Source organism: Diabrotica virgifera, chromosome 5 (genome assembly GCF_917563875.1).
Source record: "Diabrotica virgifera virgifera chromosome 5, PGI_DIABVI_V3a".
Taxonomy (NCBI): Eukaryota; Metazoa; Arthropoda; class Insecta; order Coleoptera; family Chrysomelidae; genus Diabrotica; species Diabrotica virgifera.
Window position 1 is genome coordinate 94,622,962 of NC_065447.1, and position 20,305 is coordinate 94,643,266.

Genomic DNA, 20,305 nt, shown 5'->3' on the forward strand with positions numbered 1-20,305 from the left:
CAACCGGTCAAAGTTGACCGGCATTTACGACAAAGATGTAAACAATAGGACCGTAATTTTTGAACCATCACCTTTTTGTTTTTGTCCTTTTTCTCTGTATTAATTTTCATGTCTTTAAAATACGCATAACATATATTATTATAATAAAAACTATCGACATTACGAGTGAAAATTGCCAAAAATATCAAAATTCCAATCAAACATTAGATTGCAGAAAATGTAATCTCAAAGTTCAAAATCGGTAGACGTAAAAAAATGCATTTTCTCGGCTTCCCATGGAGCAATTTTCTTCATTCTTTTTTTGTTCCAAGTATCTCGAGTAGAACCATCTAACTACCGCATTATTAAATGTCAAACTTGCTTTTGTTGTGTTATGATATATTAATTTATGTATAAGAAAAGAAAACTACATATTTCTCCAGTTGTAGACTTTTTTAAGATAAACTTACTACAAGTGTACCTTTTAACGTTAAAAACACAAATATTCCCATTTTAAAGCTGTATAATTATTTAAACAATCTTTATTTAAATAAATTAGCAATTTTTGTTTTAATAAATAAATTAATTTATAATAACAGAACAAAAGCCACTTTGACATTTAATAATGCGTTAGTTAGATGGCTCTACTCGAGTTACTTGGGAACACATTTCATTTTCATTACACAGATTACATTTTCTCCAACCTAATTTTTGATTGGAATTTTGCTATTTTTGGCAATTTTCACTCGTAATATCGATAGTTTTTTTATAATAATATATGTTATGAATATTTTAAAGTTATAAAAATTAGTGTGGAGAAAGAGGACAAAAATCAAAAGGTGATGGTTTGAAAATTATGACCCTATTGTTTATATCTTTGCCGTAAATGCCAGTCAATTTTGATCGGTTGCATCTCAGGAACCACTCATTACAATTAAACGTTTTTTCTTTTAGAAGAAGCGCCCTGTCGCTTTTTTTCCAATACCGTTTTCATCATTTAATTTAATTTAATATTTCCCGAGATATTCTATTTGTTTATAAGCCAAAAAATTGTTTATAATTTTAAATATTCCTGAATCCGCTTAAATAGTCCAATTTCAATTCTTTAAAATACATTAGATAGGTACAATATTTTTTTATACAAACATAATAGCTATACTTATGTATCATAATTATTGTGGTTATTATAGCGACCGTATATTTATAATTAACAATTCAATTGTTGCTTCTGGCTTCTGGAATTAAAATCTATACAAAAAGAGCTTTTATATTACCAAGCTATTTAATTATTGATAAACAATTACTTATTTAAAATTGTAGTTGAAAATTAAAGATTTTGTTCGAAAAACCCGCATTTTCCGGGGAAAATTTTCGTCGAAGTAAATCGTGAAAAACACGTCTCTATGTAGAATTTAATTACGGTGAATTTTTATTCGGGTGTTTTTGGTGTAAAGTTAAAATCTTTGGAGTTATACAGCAAAAATTGAAAAAAGCACGATTTTCGGGCGCCATTAAATTTATAAAAAAAGTAGCACACTATCTGCGGACTTTGCGTAAGTACCTATATTATTAATATACATATAAAATCATAAGATTCGATTCCAGCAATAAAATGGCTGGTAAATAACTTTTCCCAAAAATTGCCTATTCTCCGATAATCTGCCCAGACTATATAAATAGTATAGTTTATACTTAGTATTTCATCGGAAATTTGAAATATTTTTTGAATTGTCAATCTTAAGGACCCTTCAGAACTACTTACAATAATAAGGCATAACTTTAATAATGCTAATGCATAGCCATTACATTCTGGATTATGGTTTTTTTTTACATAAATAGTAAAGCTTTGTAACAGGTCCCATGAGGTTTTTACCTAGTTTCAAGTATCAATATATATGTTACAGTTCAAGTTGATTCTCAGTTAGAGTTGACTCCAACTAGTTGGAGTCAACTCCAACTGAAACGAGCAGTAAAAGTTGATTTTAAAAATTTAAATCAACTTTTACTAGTTGGAGTTGACTCTTCCTGGATCGATTCAGTAAATGTTGATTATACGAGAATCTCAAGTGCATTTTTGATGAGTGTGCGTTTCTTTATTTTGACCGTTTCAACTGCTTATTAGTATAGCCTTTAACGTCGCCCCCGTTAGGTAAATTATTCTGATTCGATATTTTGCACAAACTTACTCAAAGAAATACATCCGTAGATCCGTATACCAATCCTTATAACAAATACACAGGGTGTCACGCGGTACCGCGGTCGAAAAATTGTTTAACCAATTTTTGTTAACCAAATTCACAAAAATAATTTTTATTTACTCTATCTCATATTATGTAAAGCAGCGGTTCTCAATCTGTGGTACATGTACCTCTGGTGGTACATATCATTATTTGCGGTCCTGCCAAATACAAACCATTTTCATTTCCAATAATGACACGAGCCGTCTCACCGTGCCTCGGAGAGCACGTTAAGCCGTCGGTCCCCCTAATCGACAGTGTACATCGACACTATTTACTTGAAACAAGGTTAAAGATGTAATTGGCGCCGGAACTGTCCGAAAGGCAAAAATGCCATACGATATTATATATTATGAAAGTCAGAAACTAAAAAAAATCAAAAATTAAAGCTACCTCTATAAAATACTGAAGAAATTTTTGTCATTATTTCATTAATAAGATATTATTTTTAATTATCAACAATGAGCGCTAAGCGTGTATTGAGGCGGCCGTCAATGTGAGTGCGAGTGAGATTCACCATTGGACGGCCGGAATGGTGCATCTCTTTAGCACTCACCATTGACGGCCGCCTAATACGCACTTAGCGCTCATTGTTAATAATTAAAGATAAAGCTTAGTAATAAAATATGTAGTGACAAAAATTCCTCCTGGAATCCTGGATCTTGTAGAGGGGGCTATAAACTTTGATTTGGTCACTTTCTGACTTTCATAATAATGGATTTTAACCGAGTTATTAAGCCTTGAAAATGGCTATTTTCGCATTTTTCAAATTTTAAATCGCTTATAACTCGACAACAATCAATTTTAGAGAAAAATCACAAAATACCTTTTTTTGCTCAGACTAACCCAATGATCTAAAAAAAAATTGTTCGAAGTGAAAAAATTATTTTTGTGAATTTGTCTAAAAAAATTGTTTAAACAATTTATCGATCAAGGTACTGCCTGGCACCTAGTAGATTTTTTATAAGGACCTCTTTGAGTAAGTTTGTGCAAAAAATTCGAATCGGAGTAATTTACCTAACGGGGGCGACGATACAGCCTAGACTAATTTGAACATATTCAGTAACATTTAATTTCTAGAATCGGCTGTTTGTGTGAATCAGAATCAACTTTTACTTAATGGCATTGGGAAGAGTATACTTTTCCTAGTTGGAGTCTACTTTTACTAGTAAATGTTGAATATAAGTCTTCATTTTATATTTATAATCAACTTTTACTGAAGCCAGCCGTTAGATGTCATCATCTTATTAGATGATTACATCTTACTCCAACTAGTTGGAGTCAACTCCAACTGGATAATCAACTTGAACTGTAACATATACAATAATTTCCATAGTCTATATAAATTGTAGTTTATGGATAGACACTAGAAAATCAATATACCAGTAATTACCTAATATTCTTTTCTGTTCGTTGTATTATTGACTTTATATTTTTATTGTGTATGCTTTTTGTGTGAAAAATCTTTCGTATATTATGCCGCACAATTACATACATTTTGTTAGCTGCCTGAAGTGGACGGATGTCAAAAACTGATCGGGTTAGATAGTACGATGGTCCAGGATTACTAGGGCTATCTTCTCCCGGTAAGGGTGGTTAACCCTTATCCGAGGGGTGGAATGATTACTAGTCGTTTCACTGTTGAAGTTGTTTTATTATACTCACATGAGTACAAGCTGGTAACAACCTACGTAACGTCGTCCCCGCGGAGTGTAGATGACACTCTCTTTTAATGTGAATAATCTTACATCTAATAATAGAATGACGAATGTGGAATGTGTAATGAGGAATCCCTTATATGTTTTGGTTGTATAAATATTGAAAAGTGCAAAGTCAGCGTCGACCCTGAAAAGTGTTTATAGTGGCTGTATGTATACTTACACCTCACGATCTAGGTCAATAATGTTTATGTAACGAAAGAAGGTTGGAATTGTTTATGATGACATTTAAATAACCGAAAGAAATTAGCGTAGATAATTAAAGGGTGTTTTTTAAAAGATATCTAATGAGTACAGATGAATTCTTGTACACCTTTCCCTCCTAAGAATTTTCTGACTACGGGCAGAAAATTTTGCAAGTGGTGCTACCAGCCCATACTGTGTTGTAATCAATACAAAAATTTTTATTTTATATACAAGCTTCCTAAAACTACGTAAATACATAAATAAAAATAAAAATGTTCGTTTAACAACATTGTTTCATCACACTTGTCACTCACTGTGTTTTCGGATTGTAAGCATATAATCTATTCTTATGTATTTCCTTGATTTTATTGTTTTCTATTCTGATTTTACAATTAACGTTATTTACTTCTGTTATTGTGAAAGGACCTACATAAAGACTATCAAACTTACCATTCTCTTCCCTTTTTACCAGGACTAGGTCTCCTATTTTGAAGTGTTGAGGCGTTGCTTTGAGCTTATTCTTTTTTTGTCGCTCTCTTTTGTGTTTTAATAAGAAGGTTCTGGCTCTCTCGTGTGCGCTTTGTAGTTTGTATCGTAACTCATTGTAGTAGGCATCTATATTGTAACATGGTTGAATCTCCTGTGTAAGGTCTTCCGGTAGGTTAACCTTCCTGCCATATAGCAGTTCGAACGGTGTGTATCCATGATACGCGTTAGGGGTTGTATTGTAGCAGTATGTGAACATTCTGCAACACACATCCCAATTTTCTCTGTCTTCGTCTATGAATGCTCTTACGTACTCGTTCAACGTTCTGTGTAGTTTTTCGCAACTTCCAATGGACTGTGGGTGGTATGCCGTTGAAAAGTTGTGCTCTATTTTTAATAGCTTTGTTAATTCCTGCATTACTTCGTTCTTATACTCTGTGCCTTGGTCTGTTCTTATTTGCTTCATGAGTCCGTATGTTGGTATGAAATGATCAAAGATTCCTCTTGCTATTGTCTCTGCTTCTTTATTGCACACTGGTATGCTGACCGCGTATTTTGTCAGTTCACACAACATTGTGATACAGTATCTATTACCTTCATTACTTCTGGTGAATGGACCTATTGTATCTATGTATACTATGTCCCATGGTTTGGAAGATGTGTCCGATATCACGAACTCTTCGACATGTGTTCTTTTCGGTTTGTTAATTTGACATTTGTGGCATTGTTTAACGTATTTTCTTACGTCTTTTTCCAAATTTTTCCATCGGAATCTTGCCTGTAGCTTCTTTATTAGTCTATTATTCCCTACGTGTCCTCCGAACATCGGGTGATTATGGTATTCTTCTATTAATCTGTGTTTTTCTTTGTCATCTTTTATTGTTTCTGGTACTTCACATATGTATATTTCTATATTCTTCAATTTTTTATTTCCTTCTTTAATAAATTCATCAATTGTGCACAATTTAAAAATAATATCATTTACGTATATCTTTACTTTACGTACTGCATTCTCTACCGCCAGCTTATCAAGCTGTGCCAACGCTTGGTTTAAGTCGAAACGATCAAATCCTGTGGCTATGCTTTTGCTGCATTTTATTTTGTTTTTGGCCCTAATGCTCAGTCTTGGTGAGATTAGTTCTGCTCCAAAGGACAAAATTGGTAGTCTATGCGCCTCTAAATTATTTAGTACCTTCCTTACTGTCTGTTTGGTGGCTTCTGGCTGTAGTGCGAGTTCACTTTCAGCCGTTGTTTGTCTTGCTTCCTTCTCCTTTTCTCTTGCTTGAGCTCTTGTTATAGCTAGTATATGGGTGTTGTCTATGTATAGGTTCTTTAGTTGATGCAATGTTATTCTTGAAAGGCTGTCTGCGTAGTTATTTTTCCCTGTTATATACTCTATTTCGAAGTCATATTCTTCTAGGTCTAATCTGATCCTCGTGAGTTTTGAGGTTGGTTCTTTCATTGCAAATAGGTGTGTCAAAGGTTTATGGTCTGTTTTTACTTTGAATGTTGGTGCTCCATATAGATAACATTTAAAATAATTAATTCCCCAATGAATCGCTAGTAATTCCTTAACGATTATAGGTTTATTACATTCTCCTTTACTAAAACTTCTTGATACATATGCTATAGGTAGATCTATTCCGTTGTAATCTTGACTTAGGATTGCTGAACAACTCTCATTGGATGCGTCTGTTGTTAGGATAAACTGTTTGTTGAAATCAGGATATTTTAAAATTGGTGGTTTCGTCAGAGATGCTTTAAGCTTTTTGAATGCTTTTTCACACTCCTCAGACCAAAAAAATTCTACTCCTTTCCTCGATAATCTGTTGAGTGGTCTGCATATTTCCACAAAATTTTTAATAAAACGTCTATAATAGTTGCAAAATGCTACAAATCTCTTTGTTTCTTCCGCTGTCTTAGGTGTCGGATATTGTTCAATTGCTGCATACTTCGCTTTGTCGGGCGATACTCCCTCTTGAGAAAGATCATGTCCTAAATATGTTACTTCCCTTCTAAAAAATTGACATTTTCCTGGGTTAAGTTTCAAATTGAATTTTCGACATGTCTCAAATGTCTTTTTCAGGTTGTCTAGGTGATGTTTTTCGGATATTCCTATCACTACTATATCGTCCATGTAAAGAAATGCTTTATCTGGTGTTAATCCCGAAAATGCTATTGACATCATTCTTGAAAAGCTATTCGGGCTTACATTTAATCCAAAAGGTAATCTGGTAAATTGAAATGCTCCGTTTTCCGTGCTAAACGATGTGTATTTTCTCGATGACTTTTCTAATGGTATTTGATGAAAACCTGACATTAATTCTATAACTGAAAACCATTTTGCTCTTCCTAGTTGATCTAATATCGAATCTATTCTTGGTAATGGAAATTTGTCTGTGACTATTTTCTTGTTCAGTTGTCTAAAATCTATGCATAATCTCGATGCTTTATTTCCATCCATAGCTTTTTTCGGTACCAGTACAACTGGGCTGTTGTACTCGGATGTAGATGGTTCTATGATTCCTTGGTCCCTTAGTTTTTGTACTTGTCGATTTAATTCCTCTGTTTGCGCATGAGGTGTCCTATAATTCTTGATATATACGGGAGTTTGGTCTTTAACTCTTAGTTTCTGTTCGTAGAAATTGTTACAGGTTAACATATCATGCCTTAGGGCGAATATGTCTGCATATTCTTCGCATAACGATACTAAGTTATCTCGTATATATTCTGGTATGTCTAATTTCAGTGATTCTCGTAATTCTTTTTTCCTATCCTTGCTGTAGTTGACTAGTCTATATATATTGAATAGTTTAATGTCCAACGTCCTGATTGTGCTTGCCTCTACGTTTACTGTTTCGTATGTTGTGTTCAAAATTTTGATGTATGGATTATTACTTGAAATAATTGCTCTTGCTATGAATATTCCTGGTTGTATTTCCTGTTGCTCCACTATCCTGTCGTTCTTTAGCGTTTGAAAAATTTTGACTATTCTGTAAATTTCACATCGGGGTGGTATTATTATGGTGTCATTATCTATATTATCCAGAATTTTCGTACTAATGTAACAATCGTTGTCCTCATTAATGTGCATTTTAAGGTTTGCGTAGTCCAGTATACATTGAAAGATAGAAATAAAGTCCCTCCCAATGATTCCGTCTGTTGGAATTGGAAAGTTAGGTTCTACCAATTGAAAGCTGTGTTCGAATCGAGTTCCTTTTACTTCTAGTGTTGTCTCAACTTCTCCTATTGTTTGCAACTCTCCTTTAGTGACTCCTTTTATTTTCGCCTTTGTGTTTGGTTTCACCCGTTCCTTCATAAAATCTTGTGAACATTTTAGTTTTGAAATATCAGCTCCTGTGTCTATGATAAAGGTGCTTGTGTTTTCAAGGATTCCTGTTTTCATTCGTACAAAGTTCGTTAGATTCAGGTCGAAGTTGTAAATGTTATATTTTATTTCTGCCTGTGTGCTTCCAACTTCTTGTTCATTCAAAACCCCAACTGCTGGTTTTCTTGTTCTTCTTGACTGTCCTCTATCTCTAGTAACCTTACGTTCCTGTTACGTCCTCCTCTCTGGTTTCCTCTGTATGTTTGATTGTTAAATTGTCTGTATCTTCTGTTCGAATAATTTCGTTGATTGTCCGTTGCTTCTCCTTCGTTCCGTTGTCCGAAGTTATTTCTTCTTCCTCTGTCATACTTGTCATGGTATCCTCTTCTGTATTGCTGCTGTCCTCTCCTATTCTCGTAGTTTGTCCTATAATTTAAGACTCTTCCTTGTGCATTTTCTTCAGTCGTATCGATCGATAAAAATTTAGATACTACTTCCTGCGGTGATGTAAAGTTACCTGCTTCCAGTATTAGCTTAGCTTTCTCTGCATTAACGTTTCGTTTCATTGTTGTTACTACTGTTTCCGTCGTATGTTTCTTCGCTAACTCCAGTGGCATTCCTTCCGCTATGTATGCTACTTTTAATTGTTCTGCTAACTCTTCCACTTCAGATGCGTACACTGCTGCATATCTATGCCCTTGCCTTTTCTTGGCTAATTTGGCTATTAAATTCTTCGGATTATCACCTCTTAGTTCTTTCTTCAGTGCTTCAGCTATCCGTGGAATCGTATCTTCCGTGGTTATTAAGTTCCTAGTCTTATTGGTAAGTCGTGTTTTTATTAGCGTTACAGCTGTGTCTTCATGACCTTCTGCCAATTTTCCAAGTAGTTCTAATGCGTCCAAAAATGGTTGTAATTTCCCTGCGCTTCCATCGAACTCGTTGGGCAATATCTTGCTTGCGATATTCAAAAATTCATTGATTGTCAGAGCCATGCTTAATATTGTTATATCTTGTTTTATGTGACCTTTTTCCTCTTTTATTTCGTCGTTAATTATTTCTTCTTCTACTTCCTCGTCGCTTTTTCCTTCTTCTGCTTCCTCGTCGCTTTGTTCCTCTTCAACTTCCTCGTCGATTGGTTGATGTATTGAATTTGGAACCACTGTTCTTACATTTACTGCTTGAAATGAGCGTATAACTTTGTCTCTGATTTTTCCAAAATATTTGTTGCACGCTTCCCTCTGTTTGTCCGAAAGTGCTTCCCAGTTTTTCTTAGTTAAGTGCGTGAACTTGTTATAGGATTTAATTAGCTGTGTCGTTACTTCTTCCTGTATGTCCTTAGATTTCGGTACTTTTTTCTTTAAGACCCTTCTGCTCTGTCTTCCTACTTCTTGTGCAAGTTCCTCAACTATTTTGACAAAATCTTCCCAAGAAACTTTGTTGCTACTCATTTATACATAATATTCTATCCTCAGTTCCTGCACTTCTTAGCGAAAATATAAATTCGATAGTCTTACGGTGTATATATATATATATATATATATATATATATATATATATATATATATATATATATATATGTGTGGTATATAGATATATAGTAAAAAATAACGAGATAAAATAATACGTCAATATATGGTAAAAATATGTAAAAAAAATTGCAATAATAATAAATAATAGTTCAAAAATAAATAACGTTATATTACCCTTGTAAATAAGTAGTTAGAATAATCATGTAAATGTATTATGCATATAGCGTATATTTGTTATATATTTATATCGTATATTTATATTGATAGTGTATATTTACGATAGCAAATATTAAAATCATAAAAAAAAATTGCAAAAATGTACCCTCGTAATAAATAATATAAATAATATATACCTCAAATAATAATGGTAATATGCCATGTGAATAACTTTAATATGTGTTAAAAAAAATTCCAATAATACCCATAAAGATAATTAAAAATAAATAGATAAAAATACTAATTACATTACTGCTATTTCATTCATTTGTTAAGAAATATCGTGGAAATGCTATAAGAACAAAATATAGACTCACCACTTTAAATGTTTGTGTTCGTATCACCAAAAGTTCTCGATCCACGTTCCCTGGCATTGTCCATTGTCCCACGATGTTCCATCTCCATACCATTGTCCACTTAGTTCCATGTCAGGCCTGCTGTCTCCATCCTTTCTACATACCACACTGTATTCTAGGGTGGTCGAGGTACCAGATCCTCAGCCATAGACGTTTTTCTTTCCATTTCTCGTTCCAGTTTACTTCAGTTTCTTCCCTGGTCTTGGATCGCCATATGATGGTCCAGGATTACTAGGGCTATCTTCTCCCGGTAAGGGTGGTTAACCCTTATCCGAGGGGTGGAATGATTACTAGTCGTTTCACTGTTGAAGTTGTTTTATTATACTCGCATGAGTACAAGCTGGTAACAACCTACGTAACGTCGTCCCCGCGGAGTGTAGATGACACTCTCTTTTAATGTGAATAATCTTACATCTAATAATAGAATGACGAATGTGGAATGTGTAATGAGGAATCCCTTATATGTTTTGGTTGTATAAATATTGAAAAGTGCAAAGTCAGCGTCGACCCTGAAAAGTGTTTATAGTGGCTGTATGTACCTATACTTACACCTCACGATCTAGGTCAATGATGTTTATGTAACGAAAGAAGGTTGGAATTGTTTATGATGACATTTAAATAACCGAAAGAAATTAGCGTAGATAATTAAAGGGTGTTTTTTAAAAGATATCTAATGAGTACAGATGAATTCTTGTACAATAGTAAACTTCGAAATGTTGATATTAAAATCAATAATAAAAATCTTAAAGAACTAGAGAATCTTTACTAAAAAAATAATATCATTAAATCTATGTAGTTCAGAAGTAGTACACATAGAAAACCTATTAAAATAAATTTTTTCTACGAACGTTTATTAACATGCTCATTATTTGCTATTTTTTTTTTATAGATAATAGCACCCATTACTGTACCCGTGAGTAATAGTGAGTAATGCCACTTTTAATATTAATCGTATATAAACTGCAAATAAAATTACTTAAACTTGTTTATTTAATACAATAATTATTGTAATTTATACCAATAACTATTTAGAAAAATTTTTAAAGGAATTTTAACTGCAACTATGTCAGTATATTTTTACGTTTATATCTTGTTTACTAACAATTTTGACGTTTATCATTTAATTTGGTGACAGTGACATTAGCGCATTTTGTTTATGTTAAGTGGAATTTATAACTAATATTGTGTTTGTTTTTCAAGTTATATTGTGTTAAATATGTTATAACATATTATGTATAATTATATATTATTATATTATATATAGTTAAATGTAAATATACATTATAACTACGAGCCCCTTCCCATTTCAGTTGGCCCATCTTTGGAATTTGCAGTTTATGACGATTGCCATAAACAAGTGATAATCAACGTATTTTTATAAGTTCCCTTATTAATTATTATTGCATTTTTTACTATTATTTATTGAAAATATTAACCTTATGGTTTTTTTTATTTATTTCAAACAATAATCGTGGCTTTTGATTCAATTACATCAACATACATTGATTTTTTCATAATTATCTTAAAATCAGAGTTAGGCTATGGAGAATGATATCAAAACAATTGTCAATTAATGTCAAATATATTTTGTGATATTGTAAAGCCTATTGCCGTTTGTCGGGATAAAGTCATCGATGGGAATGAGTGAAGGTAAAGTTATGGATGAGAACATTTGTTTAATCATCAATAGATTTTTTAATTCTCGAAAATCAATTCAAAAATCGCGAATATATTTCAATTGTCACAGTACATATAGTGTAAGAAAAATAGTTAGGAGATATAAAACCTCAGGTTTTGTCATCACAAAAGCTATAAATGTAGGAAAAAGTAAAATAGGCGAAGCAGATAGAAGGGGATTAAACGCATTATAGTGAAAAACCGACGTGCAACTTATCTAGATTTAAGTAGTTTTTGAAGTAAACTGGTTGAAACACACATTTCTAGATCGACATGTCACTGAGAGGTCCACAAATTAAGATTTTCTACTTACAAAGTGATTGATAAAGTTAAAAAAATCAATACGAATTCTTTGTGAAAATTTTAATTTTATCTCAGATTAACTAAAATCCAGTCTTAACATTACAACACAAGAAAAATAAGTTAAAATGGTCAAAAGAGCATTGAAGTTGGACAAATTCACTAAGGGATAGAATACAATGGAGTGATGAATCCATATTTGAAGTTTGTGTTGGAGTCAAGTTGGATACTGTAAGAGTCGAGTTATACGCAGGAAAAGTAAAGCTTTCCAGCTTAATGTTTTAACAGAAAAGTCAAATTTCCTACGTTTATCGTCAAGTTTCCTACGTTCATCGAATAGTTTGGAAAAATGGCATTTTATTGGAATAATTGCATTTAAAATATTATTTGAAAGTTTTAAACAATTTGTTACCGATTGTAAAGTCGGAACAAAGTCGTTTCAATAAGTTTAAATTAGCGAAAGATTTTGTCGTATAACGAGATGGCGTACGTTGCCATACCTCAAAAAAGAGTTTAAACTGGATTAGTGACCACGATATACTACTTCTGGAATACGTTTCTAACAGTCCCAAATTGTCCCCAAGAAAAACTTGCCGAGAAAAAAATATGAGGAAATATCCTGCTAGATCCGTCAAAGAATTGAAGCAAAACTTGCAAAAAATATGGGATCCATTTACACCAGAGTATTGTCAGAACTTTATAAAAACTATGCCTCGAAGAATTTTGAATCTAATTAAAAATAAAAAAGATGTCACTTAGTTGTAAACTTCCACATTTGTTTTGTTTCCACAGTAAACTTTCACATTTGGAAGTAGTAAAGCTTTGGTAGTTGTAAACTTTCACATTTGGGGGACAGAGTTGCTCGCGTCCGTGGTCTACCGGAAGGTACGATCACACGTGTCCCCTTGGTAACGCTAAATGAGCAGCAGTGATTCGTCGTTACGCGCGCGCTGATCCATGAGTGTACGAATCCCTACTCGATACGGCCCTTCTCAGGGCAGCGACGCAGACCTCAAAGTCATCTTCTGGAACGCTGGAGGTCTAAGCAACAGCAAGTTTTTAGAACTCAAACGAAGCGTTCTCGAAAATAACGTTGATATATATGTCATTGTAGAGGCAGGAGCCGCTACAGACACACCTCACCTCTACTCTACAGTAGGCTATTCAACCCATGTGCTGAAGAGGAGTCGACAAGTAGCGTCAGGAATTATCATCGGAATCAAAACCCCTCTAGTATGCAAGACTAACGTAATCCACGAAATGCAGGATAGAGATAAAGTGGAAATGCTCCAGGTCGAAGTCTGGAAAAACTCGAAACATGTCACCCTTTTATTACTATACAATCCGCCAGATAATATACCTGCAATGGAATTGGTATAGCAACAAATCCAGCCAAGTACCATCATAATTGGAGATTTCAATAGTCCATCCACGAGATGGGGCTACTCTAGAACCACCAACGTTGGGAAACACCTCGAGGACTTTTTGGATAACAACTATCTTGATGTAGTGAACACCCCACCTACGTTCTTATCGTTTAGAGGAAGTCAATCAAGGCCCGATCTTGTCGTAACACACCCACACATTACAGGGAAGACCAGTGTAACCCTCCTGGACGACGCAGCAGGCTGTGGTCACCGCGCTCTGCTAGTGACATGCAAACTGGCAAAGGACAAAAAAGCCCAAAATCGCGCCCCGCGCTGGAATTTTAAAAAGGCGGATTGGAAAAAGTACAGGGAATGCACAGATGAAGTCCTTACTCAACTAACATTACAAGAACCAGAAGAAGCAGCAAAGAAAGTAACCGAGGCCATACTTAAATGTGCAAAAGAGTTCATACCGCGAGGTCAAATTAAGTGGTATAAGACTTTATAGTCCCCAGCGCTATCCAAATTGAAAGCTGCCAGAAATAAAGCCAGGGGCAAAGCTGAAAATTCCAGGCAAATGAACTATTGTGTAGAGCTTCGAAAGAGACAAGCGATCCTAACTCAAGCCATTAAGTCAGGGAAAAGAGAAGCTTTCAAATCCTTCCTTGCTAAGCTCGACTTCCGAAAAGACGGCGTCAAAGCGCACAGGTTCGTTACTACGCTAAACAATGATGGAAACAAGCAACAGCAAATGCCAATGAGAGGCATGGCTAGAGAACTCACTACACATGCCGATATAGCAAACGAACTCTGTAAACACTACACAAAAGTGAGTAATATTAAGATAAATAAGAGGGAGAGAGCAAGACTGTTGCGCTATACCCCTCCCCGGCGGATGAGCAAAAGTATAAAGGACATCTGTACAGAAGATTTCTCGATATCAGAGCTGGAAGCGGCTCTCTCTGACACAAAAACGAAAAAGGCAGCAGGGATTGACGAGTTGTACCCGGAAATGCTTAAATATCTGGGAGCCGCAGCCAAAAGCACCATCCTGAACTTGATTAACCTAACATGGAATTCAAGAGTCCCAAGTCAATGGAGGAGGAGCGAGGTCATACCCACCCTAAAGAAACAAAAAGACCCGAGCCTGACTGATAGCTACCGGCCAATATCCCTCACAAGCTCCTTATGCAAAGTAGCCGAAAAAATGGTTCTGGACAGACTGAACCGAGCCATAACCCATCTTGAACTGATTGACGACGCACAAGCTGGCTTCAGGAAACACAGGAACACCATGGACCATGTAGTCGAGTTTGCTCAAAAAGTCAAGGATGCTTTCCACCGTAAGATGTCAACAGTTGCAGTGCTAGTAGACCTCAAAGCTGCATACGACACAGTATGGAGAGGTTTGCTGTTACACAAGATAGCGAAGTCTGGAATTGACGGTAAACTGTTCAATTGGATAAAATCTTTTCTCGGGAAAAGGTATCAGAGGATCAAATTTCACAACCATTGTTCCAAATTCAGACTACAAAGACAAGGGCTGCCACAAGGAGCTGTCATCAGCTGTCAATTGTTCAACCTAATGATAAACGATGTGCTCGCAATGATTAGAAAGACACCTGGTGTTGAAACCCTCCTGTTTGCCGATGACTTCCTAATATGGGCATCAAGTAGCAGTCTGAACTCTGAACAGTTGAGAACCAGGCTCTCAAAAATCTAGAAAAATGGGCGGATAAAAACTGCCTAACTGTCAGTACAACCAAAACCGTATATCAAGTACTTACCCTTTCAACAAAGCAGACTGCTGTCAAGCTGACATACAAAGGAGTCGACCTGGAAAGAGAGGATGTAACAAAATACCTGGGGGGTGTACATAGATAAGAAAATGACGTGGAAACCTCAAATCGACGACATTGCAGAGAAAGCCACAAAGAGATGTCGACTGCTCAAACGTCTCACAGCAACAAAATGGGGCACCACGCAAGATGTCTTGGTAGCAACATACAAAACCTATGTCCGGCCGATACTAGAATATGGGAGTGAAGCTACAATAACTGCGAGTACAAACACCACCTCCAAGCTTGGAGGCCAAAATCAACACCGATTACATCAATGGAAGCCTAGACCGGTATTGAACTAATACAATGCCGCAGAGAACAACACGCGCTAACCTTCTGGGAAAGGCAAAGACTAATACTTCCACAAAAATGGGACGAATATAGACAAGCAGCCTCACGTCTTAAAACACAAACCACTCCGCTTACAGTAGCAAATCAAATCATGGAAAAATACCACATTGACCTGTCGAAAGCCCTGTTCCCAGCGCAAACTACACTCGCCCGCTGTCTACCAAACACAGAATTGCGTCTTGAAAACCATAACGACCCGAAGCACTTATCGTCAGACATTGTCCTAAGGAAAGCCGCCCTAGAGACGATACACACCATATACCCAGCGCATGAGTGGCTCCACATCTACTGCGATGGCTCCTCGATGCCGGACTCGGGAAGAACAGGAGCAGGATATGTCTCAACGTTCTCCAAATGCTCCATAGCTGTGGGTGCCCCTCTCACCAACTATGATGGCGAAATTGCTGCTATACACGAAGCCGCTAAAAGTCTCGAGAATCTCCAACACCCCCAAAAAGTTGCCTTCTTCATCGACTGCCAAGCCGCAATCCTCGCTCTGTCGACAAATCGATATACCGACTGTGCCCAAACAATATATTGTCGCGTGCAACTATCGAACTTGCTGGAAAAAGGGTGGCTGATTACTTTACAATGGATCCCTAGTCATGTCGGTGTTGAAGCGGCGGATGAACTTGCAAAAGAAGGCACTACTCTTCCACAGCCCCCTAGCTTCCAATCGTACACATCAGCAAAGTCCACCATTAAAAAGGAATCAAAGCAAAGATAAAAGAGCAGCAAATACAAGCCGGTGCTGGAAAATTTTGGGCCCACCTAATAGAGTCACCAATCCCTCACAACTTGCCGAGACCCATCACTGTAGCCGCGTTCAGAAAAACTACGGGGCATGACTACCTGGCCTCCCATCTACATCGCATCGGCGTCCGTGAAAATGACAACTGTCCACTATGTAATCAGCCCCAGATGGATACTGCTCACCTCCCAGAGTGCCCAGCCCTCATAACACACCCACCCGAGGAGGATGAAGATCGCCTACGAGAAACGGCTCGTCTATAGGTACTGGTCAGCGCGCCACCAAATGGCTAACATACCAAGGGTGGGCGTTGGCTAGTAAGTAAGTACATTTGTTTTGTTAAAATTAGATATTTTGCCTTTTTTTTAATTTGTTATTATTCTGTTTAATTAATCGTTCTTGTTAATTTAAAACATATTTTGTATACTTCTGGAAATCCAAAAATTATCGATGAATTAAAACTTTCAAAGTTTAGGTATGCTGGACTTTTGTTTTTGTTCTATAAAATTGGATTTTCTTTTAAATCTACATTGGGCCAACTGATATGGGAAGGGGCTCGTATATATTATGAAATACGTCCACCGACAACAGCCATTTTCTATTTATTAGATTCACTGACAGTAGGTACAAATTTAAGCTTATAATTTTTCGGAAACGAATAGTAGTCCAGGAACCAAAGCTTTTAACTTCGCAATTTTTACAGAATGGATCGATTTGCTTGAAAATTTGAGAATAAGTAGTGGATAGTCCAATGATCAAAATCTATATGATTCTGAAAGGCGCTTATACCATTGGGGTGGTTGGAACCTCATCTCGGGGGTGGAAATTTTTTATTATATTTTGACCGCAAAAGTTAAGATAAACGTTCATTTTAAGCAAAAAATGTTCTATACATTTTTTTGATAAAATTAATAGTTTTCGATTTATTCACTATCGAATGTGTTAGTTTTTATTTGAAAAAGTCAATGTTTTTCAATAATATACTCATTTACGATTCACTCAATTTTTGTCGTACAAAAAAAAATTTTTAAACCAAGTTATTGGGAATTAGGTAACCTACAATTTCATATTTAAACATTTTTCCTATCTCTGATGCTAATCTTTCTATTCTGAAGATAATAGCATTTTTTACCAAACTACAAAAATTCGTTATTCGCTTTTAACTCCAGTTTTTTTTTAAACTACTCATTGTAAGCCAGTCAAACTTCTGTTTTCTATTAATAATACATAAATAAAGAAGAATAAATAAGGTCAATGACTACAAACACCGCTAACTTACATTATTATGCATCAAACTGGATTTCTCCTTTTTTTTTTCAAAAAAAATATATTGATTTTTTAAACGTAACTTTTTTATTTTTGATCCTAGAAAGTTTGATAAAAAATAATTTTGTAGTTTTTACCAAAATCTATAAGGCTATTAATATGAAATCCTTTTAAAATCCTCAGTCGCAAAAAGAGGAGACTTTGAAAGGTTTGGCAAAGGTGGTTTTTGCATGTTATTACAAGATTCAATTGTCAATTAGCTTACTCAATTTTTTATGTAGAAAAAATTTTGGCAAACCAAGTTCTTGGGAATTAAATAGGCTACAATTTTGCATTTACAAAAAATCGTTATTTGCTTTTAACTCCATTTTTTTAAAAACTAATCATCCTAAACCGGTCAAACCTCTAGAACCTATTAATACTACCTAAATAAAAAAGACCAAATAAGGACAATGACTAATTTTAATGAGGGTGGTAAGTAGGGGGAATTTTCCGATCATTTTTTCGCTAAAAAAAATAGGGACTGACATCCTTTTTATTATTTAAGTCACTTAATTTTTGAGCTAGAGACTATTTTTTTTATTCCTGGGGATAGACATTTTTAAATACTGTAAATTAGTTTCAACAAGTTATCCTCGAAAATGCATAGTTTTCCCGTCTTTTGAATTTGAAACTACAATATTTAGCATTTGACGAAGAATAGCTAACATACAGAGAGAGTCTGTAATTTGGAATAAATTCAATATCTCAAATACTAATTGCTTTTTTGAAAAAATGCTCAGACCCGTCGATTAGTATTTTATATTGTCCTTTTTGACATACAATAATAATGTATACAGGTTGTCCCAATTTAGAGATATGACATCATCGTTGATTTTCTTAAATGGCAACACTGTCATTTTGATAGCAATTTTGATAGAGTGTGTAAAGTTATACACAACTGCAAAATATCAAATTTTTATTCTCTACCATTTACAAGATAATAGAAAATAACAAAGTTATGTCTGTAATTTGGAATAAATTCAATAATTAAAATACTAATTGTTTTTTTGAAAATTGTTTAGACCCATCGATTAGTATTTCAAATTGTCATTTTTGACATATAATAAGAATGTATACAGGGGGTCCCAATTTAGATATATGACGTCATCGTTGATTTTCTTAAATGGCAACACTGTCATTTTAATAGCTATTTTGATAGTGTGTGTAAAGTTATACACAACTGCCGAATTTCAAATTTTTATTACCTACCGTTTACAAGATAATAAAAAATAACAAAGTTATGAAAAACAAGTAATCAAATAATAATTGAATTTAATAATTATTTCAATTAAGCAAATACTCATAATGTTGCCCTCAATTATTGTCAAATTGTCAATGGGCAACGTTATGAACATTTGCTTAACTGAAATAATTAAATTCAATTATTATTTGATTACATGTTTTTCATAACTTTGTTATTTTTTATTATCTTGTTAATGGTAGGGAATAAAAATTGGAAATTTTGCAGTTGTGTATAACTTTACACATCCTATCAAAATAACTATCAAAATGACAGTGTTGCCGTTTAAGAAAATCAACGATGACGTCATATCTCTAAATTGGGACACCCTGTATACATTATTATTGTATGTCAAAAATGACAATTCTAAATACTAATCGACGAGTATGAGCTTTTTTTAAAAAAAAAACAATTAGTATTTTAATTATTGAATTTATTCCAAATTACAGACATAACTTTGTTATTTTCTAATATCTTGTAAATGGTGGAGAATAAAAATTTGATATTTTGCAGTTGTGTATTACTTTACACACCCTATCAAAATAGCTATCAAAATGACAGTGTTTCTGTTTAAGAATATCAACGATGATGTCATATCTCTAAATTGGGACAAATTGTATACATTATTATTGTATGTCAAAAAGGACAATTTGAAATACCAATCGACGGGTCTGAGCATTTTTCAAAAAAACAATTAGTATTTGAGATATTGAATTTATTCCAAATTACAAACTCTCTCTGTATAATAAAATATAGCTCGATTACTATTGGTCTTAAGGTGATACAGTAGCGATCAACAGGTGGCAACAAACGCGGTCCAATATTGCGAAAGTTCTGCGAACTTTCAAAAGTGAGGCAACAGTGCGTCGGTAATTCGACACTGACCGTGACGTTTATAATATCAAAAACAATAACTTTTATACACCTAGGCGCGAAATGTTGCCAAGTCAGTGACGTTCGATTTCTTGTTATAAAAAAATCGATTTTTAGTAGTTCCAAGATTACACAAAATCTAGGCATGGGATAAAAAAGTTTATTTGAAGAAAGTGTATTTTTTGTCTTTTTTAATGGCGGTACAGGCTCCTTTTATCAATATTTTATTTAGTTGTAGAGTAATTTCCACATACTAACATATTTCTGAAATTGGGCTCTGTACCGCCATTCTTTATTATATTACAAATATGTGTACCAAATATCTCGACAAAATATTCAAAATTAGAGCCGAAATCTTGGAACGCGTTTGTTGCTACCTGTTGATCGCTACAGTTTCCTCTTAAATAAAATTGGAAACAACGGTTTTGTTTATTTTTTCAAAAGGTACATTTTTATTAAGCAAAGTTGTTTTGATAAAACGAAAACTTTTTGAGTTATTAGCATAAAACTGATTAAAATTCGATATAAAACTAACACTTTCGATAGCGAATAAATCTAAAAC

The 20,305-nt window shown here is 34.5% G+C and overlaps 1 protein-coding gene across 1 annotated transcript; it reads left to right on the forward strand.

The window, feature by feature from the left end:
* Positions 1-12,969: 12,969 nt before the first annotated feature.
* Positions 12,970-13,887, forward strand: LOC126885406 (uncharacterized). Its single transcript, XM_050651973.1, has 2 exons — positions 12,970-13,305; positions 13,393-13,887. The coding sequence occupies exons 1-2, from the start codon at positions 12,970-12,972 to the stop codon at positions 13,885-13,887; spliced, it is 831 nt and encodes a 276-aa protein (XP_050507930.1).
* Positions 13,888-20,305: the final 6,418 nt, after the last annotated feature.

Coding starts and splice junctions, on each gene's coding strand:
- LOC126885406 (XM_050651973.1), top strand. CDS start 12,970: ATGAGTGTACGAATCCCTACTCGATACGGCCCTTCTCAGGGCAGCGAC. Junction 13,306..13,392: donor ATAAAGTGGAAATGCTCCAG/GTCGAAGTCTGG, acceptor GAATTGGTATAG/CAACAAATCCAGCCAAGTAC.